Source organism: Camelus dromedarius, chromosome 27 (genome assembly GCF_036321535.1).
Source record: "Camelus dromedarius isolate mCamDro1 chromosome 27, mCamDro1.pat, whole genome shotgun sequence".
In the NCBI taxonomy this organism is placed as follows: Eukaryota; Metazoa; Chordata; class Mammalia; order Artiodactyla; family Camelidae; genus Camelus; species Camelus dromedarius.
This window is the reverse complement of record NC_087462.1, coordinates 9,198,684-9,221,417: the sequence shown is the minus strand read 5'-3', so window position 1 is coordinate 9,221,417 and position 22,734 is coordinate 9,198,684. Positions and strand designations below refer to the sequence as shown.

General features: G+C 48.2%; 2 protein-coding genes across 5 annotated transcripts in view; both read left to right on the top strand.

Annotated features, from left to right (window-relative positions):
* The first annotated feature begins 225 nt into the window (after nucleotides 1-225).
* Nucleotides 226-16,576, top strand: SLC35E1 (solute carrier family 35 member E1). The gene is made up of 6 exons (XM_031437532.2): nucleotides 226-686; nucleotides 1,083-1,153; nucleotides 3,273-3,410; nucleotides 4,464-4,589; nucleotides 12,900-13,145; nucleotides 13,595-16,576. The coding sequence occupies exons 1-6, from the start codon at nucleotides 260-262 to the stop codon at nucleotides 13,823-13,825; spliced, it is 1,239 nt and encodes a 412-aa protein (XP_031293392.2). The 5' UTR covers nucleotides 226-259; the 3' UTR covers nucleotides 13,826-16,576.
* Nucleotides 16,577-21,033: 4,457 nt separating this feature from the next.
* The window catches only part of CHERP (calcium homeostasis endoplasmic reticulum protein), a 17,964-nt gene continuing 16,263 nt past the window's right edge, over nucleotides 21,034-22,734 (top strand). For all 4 annotated transcript variants that reach the window (XM_031437520.2, XM_064479955.1, XM_031437519.2 and 1 more), the window contains exons 1-2: nucleotides 21,034-21,192; nucleotides 21,502-21,675. In XM_031437520.2, the coding sequence (XP_031293380.2) occupies nucleotides 21,168-21,192; nucleotides 21,502-21,675 (199 nt within the window). In that variant the 5' untranslated portion in view covers nucleotides 21,034-21,167. The remainder of the gene's footprint in view (nucleotides 21,193-21,501; nucleotides 21,676-22,734) is intronic.

Genomic DNA, 22,734 nt, shown 5'->3' with positions numbered 1-22,734 from the left:
AATATCTGCTAGGCTCCGGGTCCCCGCTTCTTTCTTCCGTTTCCGGGATAGGCCCCGCCCCCTCCGGAATCCACTCGTAGCTGGGCAGAGCTTTTGCTGGCTACGTGGTGGCGGGCGCGTCGGCCGGCGCGCATCGGTGACGACAGCGGCGGTGGCCAATGGAGAGCGGCAGTGGCCCGAGTGCCCGCCTCCGTCCGGCTCCGCCCCCGCCCGGCGTCGGGCCGTCGGACGGGCGGGAAGGGGCAGCCGCTCAGGAAGGATGGCGACGGCGGCGGCGGCGGTGGGAGTGGGCGCGGGAGCTGGGGGCGCAGGAGCGTCGGGAGGCGGCGGCGGGGCGCGCGAGGGCGCGCGGGTGGCGGCGCTGTGCCTGCTGTGGTACGCGCTGAGCGCGGGGGGAAATGTGGTCAACAAGGTGATCCTGAGCGCCTTCCCATTCCCCGTGACCGTGTCGCTGTGCCACATCCTGGCGCTGTGCGCGGGGCTCCCGCCTCTGCTGCGCGCCTGGCGCGTGCCCCCAGCGCCGCCTGTCTCGGGCCCTGGGCCCGGTCCGCATCCGTCGCCCGGCCCGCTGCTGCCGCCGCGCTTCTACCCGCGCTACGTGCTGCCGCTCGCCTTCGGCAAGTACTTCGCGTCAGTGTCTGCGCACGTCAGCATTTGGAAGGTGCCCGTGTCCTACGCTCACACCGGTGGGTGCCACGGCTGGTTTGGGGGGCGGCGGCCTGGGCACGGCGCCTGGGGCTTCGGCACTTGGGTAGGAGTGCATCATCCAGGGTGCGCCCGACGGCCTGGATTGCCCGGCCGAGAAGTCAGCTTCTGTCTCGAAGGCGATGGAGGCCGCCAAGGCTTTTAGCAGGAGCGGGACACGCACAGGGGTTTTGGAGAGGGACAGGGATGAGAAGAAAACTGGAAGATGAGCAGGAAGTATCAGAATTATTGGGTTGCGGGAAAGCCCCACAGAAAGACGAGAGCTGAAGTGGTCTCAGGCTGCCAAGACTTCCTGCCAGGCCAGTGGAGTCAGAGGGTCCCAGGGTGAGTTCTAGGTCTAGAGTGGCTCCCTGAACGCCCCTTACTTCTCTTTACAGTCAAGGCTACCATGCCCATCTGGGTGGTCCTCCTGTCCCGGATCATCATGAAAGAGAAACAGAGCACCAAGGTAACCTAGGAGGGCCCTGGGCAGGTGGAGGCCCCAAGGGCTTACCGGCTGTTGCCCAGCTGGTGACGTGGTCCAGGTTGCTGGCATGTAGCCTGCCTGGCTTCCTGTCAAATAAGGAAGTCAGCTTAGAGACCTCTGGTGGCCCTTTAGCTGCTAATGTTCTGGAATCACCCTGGGGGCAGTGATGTGTCGGGTGTGTTCCTTAGTTGTCTCTGCTGTATGGTCTCAGGGATGCTGCCACCCATCTTAGGTGCAACGTTCCTCCCTGTTTTGATTCCCTACCTGGAGTTGCTGGTAGACAACTTGGATAACTTGGTCCCATCTTGGCCAGACACCCCATGCCCCTCTAGTGGGATCAGGGCTGGAACCTCTGACTCCTTTCTGGAACGGAACTCTCACAGAGAGTTCCATGTCTTTGCAAGAGATAGCTGCCAGGTTGGGGGCTTCTAGGGTCAGAAGTGAGACGCTAGTCAGAGGAGTCTGATTTTGGCAAAAACCCAGCAGAGTCTTTGAAATAAAAACAGCCAGGAATTGTGAATGTCTGGAAATGGAAGTAAAAGCAACACGCAGAACCCAGAGCTGCACAGGGAAGATGCTTTGGGCACAATCCAGGGTCTGTTCCAGATGCCAAGCCAGGGTATTTCCTGGCTTGGGGCGAGAGAAGCTGTGGTTTCAGCCAGAGACAGCCTTGCCCTGTGTCCTTAAGTGGAAGTGGGACTCCTGTTGTCCCAGCTGGAATCCATTTCATGCTGGACAGAGCTCCTCTTTTCTATGTGGTCAGTTTCTGGCATTCTGTATTTTATGTAACTTAGAACAGTGGTGCCCTGGATCAGCTTATAGAAATTGGGCCACCTCTGGCTGATTTTTTCCTTTCAGTCAATCTTTTCCCCTGCAAGATCTGGGTGTACTCTGCAGCCTACCCCCAGGGTGATGTCAGGTGTGACTTGTCTCCCCAGGTCGGAGTTGTCCGGGAGGTGTGCAGGTGCATCTCTCGATATCACATCGTGTTTATCAGGTTTCCTGTTGTAAGGGACATTGTACCTAGCTTGGGCAAGGAGCCAGAACCTTACACAGTGAGGAAAGACAGGGCAATGGCTTAGGCAGGAGACTAATAAGAACGATAGTCATTATGGCCCCACCCTATCCAGATAAAGTGGGTAGTCATTCCTGATCTCAAGGGAAGAAATAGGACTTCAAAAGGGAGAGCCTGGGAGCTGCAGCAAGTAGTGGGGGAGCTGAAATTCCAGAATTTAGAGCCCTTGCTCTGCCCTTGCAGTGGTGGGGAGGGTTGTGGAAGGCCTCACCACCCCCTCCTAAAAAATCCCTGAAATGCTGTAAGAGTCTCCTTGGTAGGAGAGGATGAGCCAGGAGTACGAAGAGCTAAATGTCAGGGATGGGTCCTATTTCTCTGGAAGTTGGGAGCCAGTTTAGCCACCAGAGTTCAGGGGCCACTCCATGCACCAGGCCCTGGAAAGCTTGGGCATTCTGGAAGGCCTCCTATACCAGCATTCGTTACTCATTCTTTCAGCCAGTGGTAACTGGGTGTCTGCCGTGTGCTGGGCACCAGGGTAGAGCAATGAGTGAGGACCTGCCCTAAAGTTAGGAGCGCAGAGACACAGACATGCAGACAATGTGATGGGCATTTAAAGTGGGTGGAGAGCGCTGTTCCTAGAACATGCAGCGGAGGAATCTGAGAACGTCTAGGGGCTGGGGGAGCTGAAGAAGGTGTGGGGAAGTGGGTCTCCACCAGGGAAAACTGCCTGAAATAAGGGACCTGGCCAGCATCTCGGAGGACTGAGGTTTCTGACCCTGGTGTGTGGGTGGTGGCAAGTGCACAGGTCCCATTAGGACCAGCCCCGGTTTGTGGTCCTGAGCAGGGGCTCTTAATGGGGGTGATGGTATAGGGGGCGGGGCTGCCCACGGTGACACAGCGCTGCCCTCAGATCCTAGGAGAACCATCGCCCCTCCCCTTCCCAGTGTCAGCGTCATAGCTAACACCTTTGGTGGGTGGTGTCCCTTTGGTGAGGGAGAGGAGCAGCTGAGGCTTTCCTCTGGTTGTCTGTGTTGGGCATCCCAGCTGCACCCTGGCCCATCAGCCTCTCCTGCCCTCCCCACGCAGGTATACCTGTCACTCATCCCCATCATCAGCGGTGTCCTGCTGGCCACTGTCACCGAGCTGTCCTTCGACATGTGGGGGCTTGTCAGCGCCCTTGCTGCCACGTTGTGCTTCTCGCTTCAGAATATTTTCTCCAAAAAGGTATTCGGGCACCATCTAGGGTGTACCTGGTGTTTCAGGGGTGGGGTGCGGGTGGCGTCTAAAAAAAGTGGCCAAATAGGGATTTCTTCGGCATTGGAACTAAAAATAATCCTGTTGCCCTTCTGCTAGTTTTCCTCTGTTGTTTTATTTTTAAAATAGGTTTTGTGTGTTTTATTACAAAGTTCACATAGGTTCAGTGTAAAAATAGAGAAAAGCCCAAGACAGAAAAAAAAATCAGAAAACTTACTGAGTACATACTGTGTGTGTGCCAGGCACCAAAGTAGGTGCTGGAGACAAAGAATCCCAAGAAACCTGCCCCCTCCCAGAGGTTTCCTCATTACTGAGGAAAGTCGCCGTACTGTCCCCTAAAGAGAACTACTGTTAATGCTGGGGATTTTTTCTGCACAGTTTTTAGAGTTGTATATTATAGATACGTTTTAAATTTGGCTTTGTTCATTTTCTGTTATAACGTCACATTCCCCCATACCATTAAAAATTACTGCTCTTAACTCCTGTCATAATCACACTCTTTTCAGGTACCACAGTTGACACAGTCAGTTCCTCTATTGCAGATGCAGGTTATTCCCAACTGTTCACTATAAACAATACAGTAATGAACATCTTTGTGCATAATGTTTTTCTCCCTCTCAAAGTTATTTCCTCATGATAGGTTTACAGTTCTTGGGTCAGAGGGTATGAGATGTTTATGGCTCTTGATATACTGTGTCTGGTTGTATTCTGGAACTACATACCAAACTAGATATTAACCAGCGCTATTTCAGAGTGCCTGTTTCACTGTAGCTTCACCAGCATTGAATGTTGCTGTTTTTTGGAGAGTTTGTTTGTTTGTTTTCTTTTCTCGGTCCTTCATGTATGAAACATGCTTGTTTTGGACATGGGCTGTGTGTCTCAGCATAAGTGCACTTGCAGGTTTGGCATCAAGGTCAGGTGTCAGGGTTGATGTACAGCTACCATGTTTGGGGCCTGGGTGAGTGGAGCCCCTCTTGCCACTTGTCATTTTGATCAGCTTTTAAAGAGGTTTTCTCTCTTCAGGTGTTACGAGATTCGAGGATCCACCATCTCCGGCTGCTGAACATCTTGGGCTGCCACGCCATCTTTTTTATGATCCCCACGTGGGTCCTAGTGGACCTCTCAGCTTTCCTGGTTAGCAGTGACCTGGTGAGTTGGGCTGTGCCAAGAACATACCCTTTTCTTGCCTGGTTCTAGAGGAGGTGCTTTGTCAGGGAGTTACACCTCTATATTTACTTAGCCCTTCTAGCACTCAGCTCCTGGGTGACTCACATGTGTGCAGTCGAGGAAGTCAGCTTCTCATGTGTTTCCTTCTCTATCACGCTGCTTCCCAGCTGCTAAGAGCTGCGGTATTTGTGCCAGTGGCTTCAAGGAAGAAAAAGATGCCAGCTGGCATGGGCTACTTTCCTGGCCTGACTGGTTCAGATCTCACTTTGTCTTTTGAAACCTCTGCTTGCACTGCTCGAGTCCTTTGTTAGTTGGTATCCTCTCTGTATTTCCAGTGACTCCAGATGTAGTCATAGCCATCTAAGCACAGGAAAGAGCATCTTCCCACCACCTGCAAGACCTGCCTCCAGAGCCTGATAAGAAGGAGGTGGGCATGCTTCCTCCAGGCTTGAGTTACAAGGAGTAAATGTTTATTAGGGCATAATGAGGTCTGACTGCTTTCTCCATGTTGGTCTTTAATCCTTCGCACCACCTGTGGACACAGTGGAGGCCACCTCTGGTTTTCCGGTGAGGAAAATGTGGCTTTGTGTTCCTTCCACATTGATTAGCTGTAAATTTTCTGTAATGATGTTCTTTCCATCATCAACCAGGATTAGTTTGTTACCTGAAAGTGCAGTATGCAAGAAGCAGTTGAATCCTTCTCTATTCCTTTAATCGCCAGTTTTCAGAGTAGAGTCAGAGCTTACTTCAGATGTTGCCCAGTGAGTTGAGGGTTTTTTGAATGCAGGAGGGTTCTTTTATTTATTCATGTTTCAGTATCTTTGTGAACTCGTGTCTGTCTGTTGCAGATTTTTTTTTTTTAATATTCAGATTATCTTGTCTGGGCTGATGGAGTCATTCCTATTGGCTCCCTGCCCTTCTGATAACACTTAGCAGCCTTTGGTAGTTTTTGGTCCAGCAAGATGTCCTCCCTCATCTTGTGCACCTCCCATCCCAGACCTACAATCAGCCACTCCTTCAGGGACCCAGGGTGCTTTTCGCAGAGAGAGTGGTGTTTAGAGATACCATGTGAATGCCATGTGTGCTTACTGCTGTTGGGTTGTCATTGCTTTTAAGCCTTTGCATTGAAAAACTAAGGAAGATGTATTTGGTGGCAGAGGGGAGAGTTCATCCCAATTCATCCTTGTTCCAGTTTAGCATTACAGGATTTATCACTGCTTTGACTTTTTTATTTGTACGTTTTCTGGTACACTTGGTTTCTCACAACATTTCTCATTCACATGTACTACCAAGGTAGTTGTGCACATGATTCTCCCGTATACATAGATAATAGCTTCAGAGTGAGAATCCCCATGGGACAACTGCAGGGAGGGTACTGGGAAATGGTTAAGATTTCTTTGCAGCTTTGTTTGTCCTTAAAACAGGTTTCATTAAAGATGTACAACTGAAATACTGTGTTCTAAGGGCACTTGAAATAACTGTTTTCACAACATGCATGTGTCACCAACTTTTTGTGCAGTTGAGTTCCTTTACTTCCATTTGTTTTCAATTTTTAGGCAATATTTTTTCCCCACTGAATACGTCAAACCTTTATATTTACAAATCCATACGATATGACAGGGTTTATTCAAAGAAGTCTGGCTTCAGTCCTTGGTGCCTCCACCCTCCCCCCATCCCAGACTTAGCCATTTTTATGATCTTGGTTGACCCTCCCAGTGTTTCTTTTCTCAAACTTTAGTAAATTTGTATATACAATCGGCCCTCCATAGTCACAGGTTTCAAGTGCTTGTATTCAACCGAGGAAGGAAATTTCAGCCCTTGGTTGGTTGACTCTGCAGATGTGAAACCCACAGATAAGGAGGGCTGACTCTATAAATTGCACTGTGCCATTTCATACAAGAGCCTTGAGCATCCTCAGATTTAAGGGCTCCTAGAGCCAATCCCCACAGATAAGAAGGGCCAGATGTATTCATACCTCCCTCCTCCTTACACAAAAGGTGACTTTTTAGATATTTAGAAAAGAGTGTCTTGCACTTTTCACTCAGTAACATGTCCTGGAGATCACTCCATACTGACCTATTAGTTCTTCCTCGTCGTCCCTTTTATTGGCTGCATGATATCGTCCGTAGGTTTGATATCCGTTCTTTTACGCTGTTCTGTTACACTTCACCAGTGTCTGTGTGTACACATGCTCGCTGACACATATATGCAGGCTTTGCTCTACTCTCTTTGCTTGGCTTTCTCTTGTATTTAGGACTTGTTTCCATTTTCTTCTAGTAATGACCTTTCTTGCATTACCTTTGGTAACCTCTTTTCTCATTGAGGCCATATATTTCTTACCTCGATGGGGCCCTTGTGCATTTTTATGGCAGCCCAGGAGCACACGGTATTCCCAGTGCTGCAGCCTGAAGGTGGCGTTCCTCTCGGGGCCTCTTGACTCTGCCCTGTGTCTCCCACAGAGGCCAGGCGAGTTAGCTCTGTCACAGTGCAGTGCTCTATAGTGGGAGAGAGGAGGCTCAGGTCGGAGACCATCAGCTGGGCTCTGCCACTCTCCCCGTGACCAAGAATTAAAGGCTGCAGTGGGCAGTTCTCAGATGTGCCCAGCCCTACTGCCAACAACTCAGCCAAAGCCAGGCACAGGTTGCTGGACTCTGGAGTAGGTGGCCTAGTGTTAAACCTTAGATGGGGTGCGAGAAGGAGGTAGTTGACAACTGTAAAAAAAAAAGGGAAAAAAAAAAGTAAATGGGAGCAGACTGGCTGGGGAGAAAACCAGACTTCAAAGTCCCGCTGAGCCAGCTGTGAGGTTGCCTTTCTTTTGCCTCCTGTATCCAGCCTGGACTCGACGAGGCAGCTCAGAATGCAGAAGTGGGCACTGGGTGAGAGCAGCGCGAGAAGCCCTCTGTGCTGGCTTGCGGAGGGGAAAGGAGGTTCCTGATGCTCAGAGAGAGTAGAGGGAATCCCCTGTTTTCCCTGTTTCCTCTGTTCTCTCGCGTCCTGGGCCCCCAGCTATCCCACGGTGGTGGCGGTGGCAGGGTCCCCCAGGCACCTGGGATGCTGATTAGCCCCTGTTGCATTTTTTTCTCTCTTCATCCTCCCACTGCTTGGCCCCCGAATGGAGGAGCAGTTATGGGAAGGACACAGCAGAGTTGGGTAATCAAGCTCAGCTTTCTGAATGCAGGACTGAAAAAGGGATCCCTAGGTAACCGGACAGCACCAAGGAGATCATGGAGAGGAGGAATCTGGCAAAAGCGACCTTATAAAACACCAGGAAATCCTGGGCTCACCCATGAGCTGCCCATGTGAGGATTTGATCCTAACAGCATGCCAAGACAGGAGAGACTGCTACCCAGGACTAAGCCTGACCACTGGTAGCACACGCTCAGGACAGAGCCATGTACCACTGAGAAGGCTCTGAAAACAAAACTGACATTGGAACTGCAACCCACAGAGGCTGGTTGAGCTTGTAGCCTGGACCCAGGTGAGTCTGCTAAAACAAAACATTGACATGCCCCAAAGAACCTAAACAAGACTCACGGCCTTATAATATTCTAAATGTCCAAGATATAATCCAAAATTACTTGGCGTACAAAGAACCAGGAAAATTTCAAGTCTTGGGGGGGAAGATAATCAACAGATGCCAACACTGGGATGACCCAGATGATAGAATTACTGGACAAAGACTTTACATTTTTTTCTTTTTAAATTGTGGGTTAGGTAATTAGGTTTATTTATTTATTTATTTTAATAGAGGTACTGGGGATTGAACCCAGGACCTCATGCATGCTAAGCACACACTCTACCACTGAGCTATACCCTCCCCCCCAGACAAAGACTTCAAAGCAGTGATTTATAATCATGCTGCAAGAATGCTCTTGAAATAAATGAGAAGAATAGAAGATAGAAAGAAGAACCAAATGGAAATTTCAGAATGGAAGAAACAACTTAAAAACTCATTGGATGAGCTCAGTAGTAGAATGGAGATGCCTGAGGAAGGCCAATAACTTAAAGATAAATCAATAGAAATTATCCAGTTTGAACCACAGAGAGAAAAAGGTTAAAAGACAAAGAAAAAAAAATACTGAGAACAGCCAGAGAAAAATGATGCATTATTTATAGGAGAACAGCAATTTGAATGACTGCAGGTTTCTCATCAGAAACTCTGAAAACCACAAGTAGGATAACATTTTTAAAGTACTGAAAGTAAAGAGCTGTCAGCACATAATTCTGTATTCAGAATCTTCAAAATCAATAGAACTATAGAAAATCAGTAAGAATAAAGAACCAAACAGCACTGTCAACCAACTGGATATCTCACTGACATTTATAGAATAGCCAGCAACAGCAGAATAGACATTCTTTTCAGCTATACACGTGGAACATTCACCAAGCTAGATACTCTTCATCATTAAACAAACCTTAACAAAAGGATCGAAAACATACAAAGTACATTGATCATAATGGAATTAGAAGTAAATAACAGAAAGGTAACAGGAAAGTCTCTAAACACTTGGAAACTAAGCAGCACATTTCTAAATAATCTATGGCCAAAGTGGAAGTCTCAAGGGAAACAGAATATTTTCAACTGAAGCAAAACTGACCCCCCCCGCCGCCCAGAGAAGAGAGAGAGAATGGGAAGACACTACAAATACCAGGACTGAAAGAGGGAATAGCAGTGTAGGACCCACAGACCTTAAAAGTGCAAGAACACTACTGACAACTCTATGCACATAAATGCAGCAACACAGAGGAAACGGACCAATTCCTCATAAGCCATAAACTATCAGAGCTCACCCACGTGAGATGAAAAAGATAACATGAGTCTCATAAAGAAATGAAATTCATGCTTTAAAACCTTCTAAAAAGAAATCACCAGGTCCAGATGGTTTTACTGGTAATTTCTACTAAACATTGAAGGAAAAATAAACACCAGTTCTACACAATCTCCTCCAGAAACCGAAGAGTGAAAGGAGCACTTTTGGCTCATATAACAAAACCAAGAAAAAGACCAACACTCCTCATAAACATGGAGGCAAAAGTTCTTAACAAAATACTGGACCAAATCAAATGCAGTGAAATATAAAAAGTATGATACACTATGAGAAAGTGGTATTTAAATCAGGAGTGCAAGGCTAATTCAATACTTGAAAATCAATCAATGTAATCTTCTATAACAGCCTAGTAAAGAAAAATCATGTATTCATATTAACTGATGCAGAAAAGGCATTTGACAAAATCTAACATCCATTCATTTTAAAAAGTCAGCAAACTAGAAATAAAGGAAACTACTTCACCTTGATCAAGGGCATATATACCTAACATCATAATGATGAAAGATTGAAGGCTTTCCCCCCAAAATTCAGGAATAAGGTAGAGGTGTTCATTCTCAGTAAGCCTATTCCACATTGTACTTGACATCATAGCCAGGGCACTAAAACAAGAAAGAGAAAAAAAAGAAATACATATTTGAAAGGACAAAATAATAACTCTCTCAGCCCAACAAAATCTTATTCATTAGTATTAATTTAATTGAAAGTCATTACTTAAATTTTAACTTAAATTTTCTCCTTGGCAAAGGCATTGATGAAAAAAGTTGAGGCACACCAATCTGTGTATCTCTGTGTGTGTGTATGTATGAAGATAGATACCTATATATCAGATTTTTTAATATAGAAAAGCTGATTGGAAAATTAATATTGACTGGCAAAAGAATTGAAATAGCCAAGTAAATTTGAAAAAGAATAAGGTTGGAGGAATCACATTACATAATTTTAAGACAGTGTAAAAGTATAGATACTGGTGAAGAGAGAGACACATCAATCAGGGTAGCAGAATAGTTTGAAACTATACTGACAAATGTGAGTAACTGATTTTTGACAAAGATTCAAAGGCAGTTCAGTGGAGAAAGGGTAGTTTCTTTAACAAACGATACTGTAACAATTGGACATCCATCTGCAAAAAACTGAGCCTTGACCTAAACCTCACACATTATACAAAATTTAACTCTTAATGCATTCCAGACCTAGATTTCAGAGTTAAAATGGGAACCTTTAGAAGAAAACAGAGAAAAATCTTCATGACTTAGGATTAGTTCTTAGACCTTCCACCAAAAGCGAAGTCTATAAAGAAAAAATTGGTAAATGGGGGCTTCATCAAAATTAAAAACTTTTGCTTCCCAAAACACTATCAAGTGAAAAAAATTTTTCCTACAGGCTGGGAAAAAATATTTGCTATTGACATACTGACAGAGAACTTGTATTCAGGATATATAAAGAACTCTTAAAACTCTAGTAAGAAAACATCTTGGTTAAAAATGGGCAAAAATCTTGAACTTCACCATTGAGATTGTACAAGTGTCACATAAGTAGGCATGTGGAGTATGTTCAACATCATTAGTTATTAGGGGAAAGCAAATTAAAACCATGATAAGATGCCACTTCATACCTATTAAAATGGCTGCAATAATAAATACCAACAATACCATGTTTGTCCAGTATTGGGCACAGCTGGAATTCTCGTATGTTGTTGGAGCAAGTGCAAAATGGTGCAGCCACTCTGGAAAACATTTGGGAGTTTCTTCTGAGGTTATACATTGACCATATGACCCAGCAGTCTCACTCCTGGGTATTTACTGTAGAGAAATGAAACTCAGGTTCACACAGAAGCCTGTACATAAATGTTCATAGCAGCTCTATTCGTGACCACAAAGTATTGGGAACAACCCAGATGTCCTTCAGCAGGTGAATGGATAAAGAAACCAGTATGTTCGTACAGTGGAACTTTACTCAGCAATAAGAAGGGTACCAACTGTTATCCCTTACAGCAGTTTGGGTGGATGTGAAGAGGCATCATGTGGAATGAAAGAAACCTGTCTGAGAAGGTTCCATGCAGTATCATTCCGCTTAGAGGACAATCTCCAAAAGACAAACCTATGATGAAGAACACATCGTGGTTGCCTAGGTTGGGGGAGGGGGTTTGCACAAAGAACCCCCCCCGGGAGTGTTTTGAGGGTGATGGTGCTGAACTGAATCCTGATTGTGGTGTTGGCTACACGGATCAATATATGTGTTAAAACACATGGAATAATTCACCAGGAGGAAGAAATACTAGACTTTATTGTATGTCAGTTTAAAAAAAAAAAAAACTGGATTGGCTGGGTTCCTGTCCTGGGAGATGCATATCTATACAAGCTGGCTGCCTTGTAAAACTAACTTGGAAGTCCTTATCAGGCCACCTTAGGGAAGGATTCCTGGGAGAACAGGCCAGCTCACCTTGAAGTCATGCTGGTGGGCTCCTGTGCCTCACAGAGGCCACTACCCCAGCTAAGGCAGTGCTCCAGGCGATTCTGAGCTGGTCACCTAGGCGCATCTCCCTCACCTTTAAGAGGACTGCATGATCCTCCCCTTTCAGACAGCGGTTGAGATAGAGTCAGGCAGCCACCCTAAGACTGCTGCAGCTCCCATCCTGGAGGAGCCAGCTGTGGCCTGTGGCCAAGGCCAGAGCAGCCCGAGAATTGGCCTAGGATCAGCCCAAGCTCTTTGAGAGGTTCTGTGGTCCAGATGTCCATTAGTTGTGGTTCCTTGACTTCTGGGCCCCCTTCATCAGAATGGTCTTGTTCCGGCGAGGGTCAGATGTTAAACTCAAGTTTTGATGATAACATCATCTTGTGTTTGTTTGGCTTGGGATTGTTTTAAAGCACTTTCGAAGCCACAATTGCATTTGATCCTCACAGCAGCAGCATCGTGCAGGCTCATCAGGGATCAGTCTCTTCCACTGCATAGATGAAGACACTGCAACCAGAGAGGTCAAGCAGTTTGCCCGGGGGCTCCCAGTGATGGGACAGACCCAGAGCCTCTGCCTGAACATCTCTTGTTTGTAAGGACCCCTGCCTGTGGTATTTAGTTACAGCAGTCTGAACAGACTGAGATGATGTCCAGTGTGCAGGCCGTGCTCTGCTATCCCAGAGCCCTGGCTCTCCCTGTCCGGGGACAAGGGAAGGCTTTGGTTCATGTGATGCTCTGCGCCCTTTGGGTACCGGACTTCCTCCCTCCAGCCTCCGCTTCCTCAGCAGGAATGGGTGGTGATCATTATTATTGTTGTTTGTGCCGTGCAGAGTGTCATGAGGGTCAGAGGTGGTGTGTACAAAGCACCTGGTATCACACGGTGACCCGCCTGGGTCTGCTTCCCACCGACGGGGTGACCCTGATAAGCGACTCTGTGATGCCACTCTGTGATGCCACCCCTGCCAGGGCAAGCATGTGACCGCAGTGCTGTTCTCACTCCCTGTCTCTGCAGACCTACGTGTCCCAGTGGCCTTGGACGCTTCTGCTCCTGGCTGTCAGCGGCTTCTGTAACTTTGCCCAGAATGTCATCGCCTTCAGCATCCTCAACCTTATCAGCCCCCTGAGCTACTCGGTCGCCAACGCCACCAAGAGAATCATGGTCATCACAGTGTCCCTGATCATGCTGCGAAACCCGGTCACCAGCACCAATGTCCTGGGCATGATGACGGCCATCCTGGGGGTCTTTCTGTACAACAAGGTGAGTCTGAAGTGGGGGAAGCTGCCCCTTCGATGCCAAGAGAGGCACAAAGAGACGGGGAAAAGAAGGGGCCTCGCCTGGAGCCAAGAGCCCTGGGTTCCAGCTGCCAGCTTTGCCACTGGCCAGTTTATGGTTTTGGCACGGCCCCACCCGCCCCGGGCTTCCTTTTCTGGCACAGATGACCCCAGGCCCACGCACCGCCCCAGTGTGGCTCTTGGGTCTGTGGAGGCTTTGTCGGGGATTTCACTCCCTCCTTGCGAAGCTTCTCTTCATTCTAGTGTAAAGATGGGGGCTGGCTCATAACAACCCACTGGCCATGCCCCGCCTTCGCGGGTGGACACTTGAGGCAGCCTTGAAGGCTGTTTGGTCATGAATCTCGAGCCCCCTCTGCCCTCTGCACGCGTCCTGGGGAAGGAGCCGTTGGCCTCACTGCTCTCTCGACTTTGCAGACCAAGTATGATGCGAATCAGCAAGCCCGGAAGCACCTCCTCCCTGTCACGACAGGGGACCTGAGCAGTAAGCAGCATCACTGGAGCCCCCCGGAGAAACCCCACAACGGCGTCCTCTTCCCCCAGCATGGGGACTATCAGTATGGCCGCAACAGCATCCTGACAGATCACTTCCAGTACAGCCGGCAGAGCTACCCGAACTCATACAGTTTGAACCGTTATGACGTGTAGAGTCTGGAAGAGCGGGCAGGACGTTCTGCCACTCCCCCCACCCTGCCGCCCCCCAGCAGTACCAGAAACTTATGACCACTGGTGAATGTACAGTGCAGCTGAGGGGCATGGTGCGTCCCCATCAGAAGGCCAGCAGGACGCCGTCCCTGCAGCGGGGCCCACGCCCTGGAGCTCCGGCGCTTCTTGCCCTCTTTTCCTGGAGTCTGTCTGCTGAGGGCTGGGTCGCTATGGAAATCTCAGCCAGATCTTACTTTTCTGTGTGGACTTCTTCCCTAAGTCGTGTTTTTCAGAGTTATGGTTCTGCTTTCCAGGTAACATCCAGGACCCTCTCTGGAAAGGATACAGACCTTGGAGTGGGCAAGAGGTGGTTTGCGGGGAGGGTGGCAAGGAAAGGACCGTCGGGTGGTGCTTGAGAGTGACAGCCCAGCCGCTTTAATTCCACTGCTCAGGTAGGCATAGGACTGATGCAGGCGTGGAGCAGAGGAGCACGAGTTACTTACAGCCTGTCCCGCCACAACGATGGACCCTGTCTTCTGGTGAACCCCATGGCCGTTTGCAGCTACTGGCCAGTTCCACGGTGCAAAGCTATCACATTTAGCATTGAATTCTCAGAGCCTGATTCTCTGACCTGCGAGCAGAGGTGGTATGTGCCCGGATCCAGAGGGAAGGGCAACCGCTGTCTCCTGGGCTCCCTCTTCCCTGGCCAGAATGGGGCGTCTCCCCTCTCGGGGCAGCCAGGAGGAGGGGATGCGGGGCTGTGAGAAGGATCATTAGGAAATCATCTTCAGTGTTTCAAGCTCAGTTTCTGGAGTACTCGTGTTTTCTGATGAGTCTTCACCACTTCTGTGCTGACCTGGTAAGATGTCTGGGAAGGAGGTGTTGGTTTTCTGAGCACCTTGCATTTCCCTAGGGAGTATTTTGTAGTTGTGTGTTTTTATGCCTCAGTCCCCCTTAGGGGATGCAGGACGCATGAGGACTGGCTTATGGTTAGGGAACTCTTTTGTTTTTAAAGTTTTAAAACCAAGGAAAGTTGGCGGCGATGCCTGTCTTGACACATTTCTGCATTTAGTAGGAAGCCGTGAAGTGTTTTGAAGCGCTTTTCTGGTGACCACAATCTCTGAAAGTGACATGAATCAAGAGCATCAGCTCGATGGTTTGGGAGAGAGGTGAGAGCTTAGCACTTTGATCCCATGGGCTGTTCTTGCGGTTTCCGTTAGGATCTGAATCATGTCCCGGCAAAGGGGCAGCCACCAAGGTAGGATTCGGTTCACCAGATCAGCCTTTGGTCAAGAAAAAGTTTGGGTTTTGACAGAATCACGTTCTCAGAAAGGTTATGTGACCCCAGCAGGTCCTGTGTGCTGAGGTCCAGGCTGGGACGCCCGGCATCATGAGAGCCTGTGCCCTTTCAGAGGGGACCACTGCCTGGGCTGGTGGGGTCTTTGCTGACGGCTGCCTCACTCCCTCAGCACTGTCCCAGACTCTCCAGCAGGCACTTGGAGTGATCAGCAGACGGGACCGCAGGTCACCCTTTACCTTCTGGCACGTGAGATGGTTCTCCATTCCAAGAGGAAGTACCGTAGGTTATGCTGGACTCCTGTTTGTTTTTGGTAATTGGAGTTTCGTCTTTAGAGGTTATGTTTTGTCAGCTTATGAATGGGCAGTGCCTGGAGAAGTCACAGGGTGCCCTCTGGCCTGAGTTCTGTACCACTGGCCTCAGGAGTCCCTGTTACAGTTTGGCATCAGCTTGCTTTTTAATTACTTTGGCCCCAAGTTCTGAGACAAGGCTGTGTCAAACAGGAAGGGGCCGTCCTGCAGGGTGTTGTTTGTGCAAAGAACTTGCTGAGGGCCTTCACCAGAGGCAGCAGGGCCCGCAGTTGAACCACACTAAACAGGGATAATCCTGCATGGCTAAAACGTTACAGTAGTTGTCTCTATGATGGTAATAACTGATTCCTTGAACGTATAATTGAACTCCAAAATGAATCATGCCTCTCTGAACGTTTAATGGAATTTCTGAAGTTGCTGAAATTTGCTTATTAACTTGCTTTCCTTTTTCAATGAAAGGTCTGCTGGTGAAGGGAAATATCTGACTGGTTTCATTATGGTTTATAAATTAAATGAGTGGAATATTTAATTCTGTACATATATCTACAGTGACCACACACACTGGAATGAGAGACAATCATATTAGACCAAATCCATCAGATCAAAAGACAAAGATGTACTTTTGAGACCTGAAAGTTCAGAGCTGACATTGACCTGTTGAAGGCCAGTTTTCCAGCCACTTGCTGCCCTGTCTCAACCCCTCCACCCCACGCCCACATCCGCATTTGCAGCTCTGCTCTCCTCTCCCTCCTCACTGCTGGGGTTTGTGACAGTGAATTTTGTTCACCCATCCGTGGTATGGTCTGCAAAAACAAACTCCAGCCCAACTCCTTCATTTTACAGAAGGGCAAACTGAGGCTCAGAGGGCATTTTAAAATAGTGTTTGTTCACTATTTTGAGACTCAGTGTGGAATTTTTAAGCACCTTATTTTAAGTCATTCATTACCAGGAAAATCAAACTCCTGTTACAAAGGAGAGAAGCCAAATATGTTCAAATGAAGAAGCACTTGGAATTTCTGAATTTTGCTGTGTATTTGGCATACTTCAATGCAACAGGCCGTTATCGCTGGGACATAACCAGACCTGGATACCTTAAGGCCTAACAGCCTTAAGGGCATAGAACATTAAATTATTGAAGAATCTGAACATTGTGAATTCTTTTTTTCAACTGTTACCTTCAAGACTTTTAATGCTATAGACTGTTCTGTGGGAATGATACTGTGTATATTCATGGATGGCATTTACCAAAAATAAATGATGGTCTCCAGGGAATCAGGATCGGTCCCAGTTTGTCAGTGAGGGTCTCTCTCTGAGTGACCCAGTGTGCCCAGCAGCAAAACGTGTAAGAGGCAGAAAGAGCAAACCAGTTTGTTTCTCACATCCAGCTGTGTTGCAACCTTTTTATTTTTTTCTGAGCCAAAATTGAGTCATGAGATTTGTGAATTTATGAGACAGCAGGATAAAACTAGGAACCACAGCTTAACAGTTAATGACATGTCTTTATTGAATAGAATAAGATGGAAAATCCAAGAATGTAGTGACAGCAGTGCTTATGAAGCATCTTTATGAGGAATAACAGGTAACACCAAGTACCTGCCTGTGGGCTTTTCGCACATAATCCTTATAATCCCTTTGCCTCGATTTTATTAGTCTTATTTTTCAGATGAAAATGAGGCCCTATGAGGTTAAGTCATTTGTCTGGGATCACACAGCTACTGAAGTCTGCCTTCTAAGCCCATTTTCTCCCATATTCAGAAACTATCCCCAACAGAGAATTTCCTTCAATCACAGTTGAGGGGTATGAGTTTCTTCTAAAACAAGTGCCCACATCCTTTTAATTCATAATATTTTGTTCAGTGATTTACTGAGTACTTAGTGTGTGCCAAGTACAGGAAGCTGAGATACACAAGCCTCCTACCCTCAGAGCACTCAGCTTAATTTATGGATATGTAATGAAGTAGCACACAGGTGCTATGTTAGAGGGTGGTGAAAAAATGCTAAAGAAAGTACAGGGTAATTATTTAAAGGGCATATGGGAATGTTTGGGCTTGCATTTTCAGTTCACAGAATATTGCATTTGCACGTTTTGTATTATATATGTCTTGTTTAACTATCAGGATCCAAGAGGGAGGTATCAGCTCCCCTGTACAGTGGGAAGTGGCAGCAGAGAAAGTCAAGCTTGGCCCATGGAGCAGGCCTGGAACCCGAGTGTCTGTCTCTAAGCCCTCTGCCTGCAGAGTAGCCTCAATCAAGTGAGCTGTTTTGTTTTCCCTCACCTTTGTCACATACTCCTAAGGAGCCGGTGTGATCAAAGGTGTATTCTTTCATTGCACTCGCTGGGCCATGCTGCTACAGTAAGGTCCCAAAGGAGCCCTTATGTCCAGATGACCCAAGTAGCTTTGCAGTCATCTGCTGCAGTTCCAACAGGGCCTTGAGAGGCTCTGCCCAGGATGCTGTCACCCATGAGTCAGGCAGGACCAGGACTAGGGATGGCCCCATTGCTCAGACGCAGAACCCGAACCCCCTCGGGGATGTCCTCTCCCAGACACTGGAACCCTCCTCTTTTGTCTCCCCAGGGCAGCTCCTCTGTGACCAGAGGTTCGTTGGGTGACATGTAATCCGGCCCAAGGAATGCTCATTGCCTAGGACAGGACCAAACCTTTTCTGTTCCCATAAGACATTCCTCCTGCCATGGCTTCAGCTAGTTGACCACACGGGGTCCAGTTACTATGGGAGACGAGGCAACAGTCACACCAAAGCTTGGGCCTAGATTTCCTCAGTCACCCACTGTGTTTTTGATAACTTTTATTGTCTATCTATTTTTTACGTTTGAAAAAAATGATTAAAGCCAAAAAATTACTTACACTATACAGATGTCAAAAAGAGCAGGACAGAATGACTTCCAAAATGCATCACTGATAAATAAAGGTGCTTGTGAATATAGTTTATCTCTGAAAAGATACACAAGAATCTGGACATAGCAGTTGCCTCTGGGGAGGGTAATATACACTTTATTCAAAACTGGCATATTGTACGTATTATTTTGTAATCTGCTTTTTTAAAAAAATACCAGAAACATTTCCCCATGTTATTAAATATTCTCCCCTTGATTTTGTGTCTGTGTACATGGTATTATAGGATATGCTATAATTAACCAACCCCTATTGCTGCTCGTTAATGACTATTTTAATGGGATAAGTTTGCAGTACACAGTGTAGCACACGCTCCTGATTTGGGGTAAATTCCTTACAGCACACGTGCAGGACCAAAGTGGGTATACGTATGGTTTTTAAATTCTTTCCCATTTTGCTTCTTAGGTGGGTCCCCTCAGCAAGTTCATCTCACCAAGGGGTGTGCATTACACTTGTTGACTTAAGAGTTTTGTTTCCAGGTCCTGGGAGACAGACCACCTCTGCTGCAGCCTCTACGTCTAGCAGCTCTCTCTACTGCTTTCTTCTGACGAGTGCATTCTGACGTGGCCCACTGAAACGGGCCTGGGCGAAGCCCTGTGAGGCTTAAATTTGCAATCTCAAACAGCATTTTAAACACTGAAATGAATGTATGATAGCAGTGACCACAGGTGGACTACCTGTCTGAGGACCAGTTGCTGATACTGCTTTGACCCAGCACAAGACCTAGGTATACACTAAAACTTTTAATAGTGGTCTAAAAGTGGAAGCAACGCAAGGGACTCCATAGAGTCTGGCTTCAATAAATTACAGTAAATCCACACCACACTGTCCTACGCAGTCATTAAAAAATGACCATACAAATTTCTAACGCGTTTTGGTTCCCAGATTCTGTCAAAAATTTGATAAGTGCTGTCTATCTTCAACTCACAAAAGTGCACAATTTTGACAATATTGTGCTATGTATCTCAAGTCCATCCATGGTGGATCACAGGTTAAGGCTTCTTGATACACATCTCGACTGGCATGGAAAAATTACACTATCCAGATTACTGAGCATTATACTAAACAGAGCAGTCCCCTGATACTCCCTCTGGCTGGACGGTTCCCATGCCTCTTACGTGGGCTCTCAGTGCAAACCTCACCTCTCAAGGGCCTTCTCAGATAACCCTATCAGTGTAGACACGGCCCTCCTCCCTTATCAAGGTCTCAGCACCCTTCTGTCTTCCTTGGTTAACACCTTTGAGATGATATATATGTTTACTGATTTATGGGTCTCTGCCTACCCAGACTGTGGTGTGGGCTCATGAGAGCTCAGGTCTGACTTGTCCATTGTTTTCCACAAGCTACATCCAGCCTGCCTTTCTGTGAACCAAGAATGGTTTTCACAGGTGAACATTTGCAATCAATTGATAACAGGAAAGATTAACTTGGAATCCCCCCAAAGCATTCTGTTCTTCTCATTAGACCTCGTTTAAAACTGTGCTCAATTATTCTATTTTAAATTCCACCAACAAATAAGTGTTCTGGACACTTTTTCTTTGGTTATATAAAGCATCTACTAAAATTCCTCGATTTTGCCTCTTGGCCCAAAATATTTGCTATCTGGCCCTTTATAGAAGTTTGATAGCCTCTGGTCTAGAGCCGTATCTGGCTTACAGGAGATAGTCCATAAGTGTGAGATGGAGAAATTTAGTAACAATAAAGAAATGTATCTAAAACACACGGACATCTATTTTCAGAAAAAACAGGGAGGTACAGACAACCAAGAGTTAATGTTAACAATGGCAATCTCTGGGGAGGTGGGTACAGCTTAGTGGTAGAGGGCATGCTTAGCAAGCAGTAAGTCCTGGGTTCAATCCCCAGTACCTTCAATTTAAAAAGTACAAAAAACCCCAAAAACAAACAATGGCCTATCACGGGGGAAGCCGAAAATCTGCAGTTCTCTAACGTTTGCTGCCGCTTGTTATCTTTCCCCGACAATTAGCACGCGTCAAATTTTATCGTTTCAAGAGCAACGTAACGTTAAGTTCAAGAGGGCGCCGTGCCCACTGAAAGCCGGGTACCCGCAGGTTGTGGGCGCTCGCTCGTCCCATGCTGCTTGAACAACTGCACAGAAGCCACGCGAGTCCCAATGGGGCGCATGCAGTCTGAGACCGGTGAGGGTGCGGGGGTCCCCTCGGCCTAAAGTCTTCCTTATCAAAGTGTTGGATCGAGGGAAAGAAACCGAGCAGAAAGATCTTTTGAACCTCCATAAGCCTGGTTCCATCCCCGTCAAGCCTATAGCCTCACGGTTCTGCTTCTACCTCCTAGCGGGCCCGGGAGGATGTGACTGCACCGCGGTCCAGGAGCCTCCAGGACGCACCTCACCTCTGATTTTCCTCACCGCCGCCCCGCAAGAAAGAAAAGGGCCTGATCAGGGCAGGAATTCCCCAGGCCCCCTCGTCCCTCGGAGAACGCGGCCAGCCAGGCCCTTGGATTGGGACGCGGACCTGGGAGGACGCCCCAGCCACCGCTAATTGCCATCCGCGCCGTTCCAGCCGTTCCCAGGCGTCGCGCTACTGGAGCTCACTCCGCACATGCGCGGGAGAGCACCTACGCGTGCGCATCGATAGCCCCTCCCCCCCGCGTCCCGCCTTGAGCTGCTGCTTCCCGCCCGCATAGTGCCCTCACTTCCGGGGTTTCCCGGCGACGGCCGTAAGTGGCGGGCGGAAGCAGCCCGCGAGGCCAGCCGTAAAAGGCCCCTCACGCCACTTCCGGCCGGCTTCCGCAGACGGCCCTGGTGGGCGATCGTGAGGCGCCGGAGGACGTTCCCCGCTGCCGGAGCCATGGAGATGCCGCTGCCGCCCGACGGTGAGGCCCAGCCCCGGCTTAGGGGCCGTTTCTCTCCTCCCGGAATTCCTTGTTGGTCCGCTCAGCCGCCCGGGATCTCCGGGCCCAGGAGGGGGCGGGGCTCGGCCTCTCGGGTTCGCCTGCGGCCTCTCCCTCGTATCCCCGCATTCCCGGCGAGCTTCTGGCCCCTATCGGGACCCGTACAAGGGCGGCATCTCTGAGGCCCACCCCTAGGGACCCCGGCCCGACGGACGCGGGCTGGGACGCCAGGGCCCCCGGATTTGGGCGGTCCTCACTGACGCCCCGCGTGGCCTTTTCTCCGTCTTCCAGACCAGGAGCTTCGAAATGTCATCGACAAGCTGGCCCAGTTCGTGGCTCGGAACGGGCCCGAGTTTGAAAAGATGACGATGGAGAAGCAGAAGGACAACCCGAAATTCTCGTTTCTATTTGGTGGCGAGTTCTACAGTTACTACAAGTGCAAATTGGCGCTAGAGCAGCAGCAGCGTGAGTCTTCATCAGCTCTCAGGCCGCCCCCTCGAGTGATTCCTTTCTCTGATTCCATTTTGGGCTCTGCCACAAACCGCCTTCTTTGGGGTCGCGTGCTCTTTCACTGTGAAAATGGGTTAGCTTGGTCTTCGCGATCCCTTCCGCTGTTCCCAGTGCCCTGCACCGTGCGGCTGCTGGGTCCGAGTGAAATGGAGAACGAGGTTATCGATCCTCCTCCTGGGCTCTGGATCAGGAATTTTACTGTTGTCTTGCAAACGTGATGACTGAGGTCAGCGAAGTAGAGTGACTGCTTCAGTGTTTTCGAGGGAGGAAGTGATAGAAGCCTGACTGGATAGGACCCTCGGGGCGGGTACCCTCCAGCCCCTTTTTCGGGCTCTCTGGGTCCGGCAGGGTTTTTGTGCATTTAAGATGGTTGCAGTCTTAATCAAAATGAATTGTCCTATGTGTTTTTGTTCTTGGCAGCTGTTTATGTTCATAGAGTTGGGCATCAGGATTCTGGCCTTTAAAAAGAGTTTAAGTTGGGGTTAGGAATCGCAGCTGGTCTTTGACTAACAGACAATTAGTCACCCGGTGGTAGGGTCCCTGAGCGCTTATCTGTCTTGTTCAGTAGTGAATCCCTAGTTTCTAAATAGGTTGTGTTCCAGATTGCCAAGTCGATTGAAAGGTGAATGCTGCCTGGACTACAGGTGCCCCGAGGCCAACTAGACTTTGTTTGGGTCATTGTTTTTAATAGATAGCACACAATAGGTGTTCAACAAAGCATTTGTAAGGCACAGCAAAAGTACAGGGTCTTGAACAAGCACAGTGTGTTTGGAGAACCGGGGGGAGAAACCATGAGAAGCCCAGCATGGCTGGAGCATAGACATACATAGACAAGGGAAGGGTTTGATCTGGAGTGGTCAATACCGGGGGGAAGTTTGGGTTTTCTTCCTTAGTCCGGGGGTTCTTTTGTTGCCTGTTTAGGTTTGAGATGAGGGTGGAGGAAGTCAGCTGCCTGAAATTGTAGGCAAAATGTTGTATGTGCTTACGTGTTTCTAGAGTAGCCGTTCCTTGGCC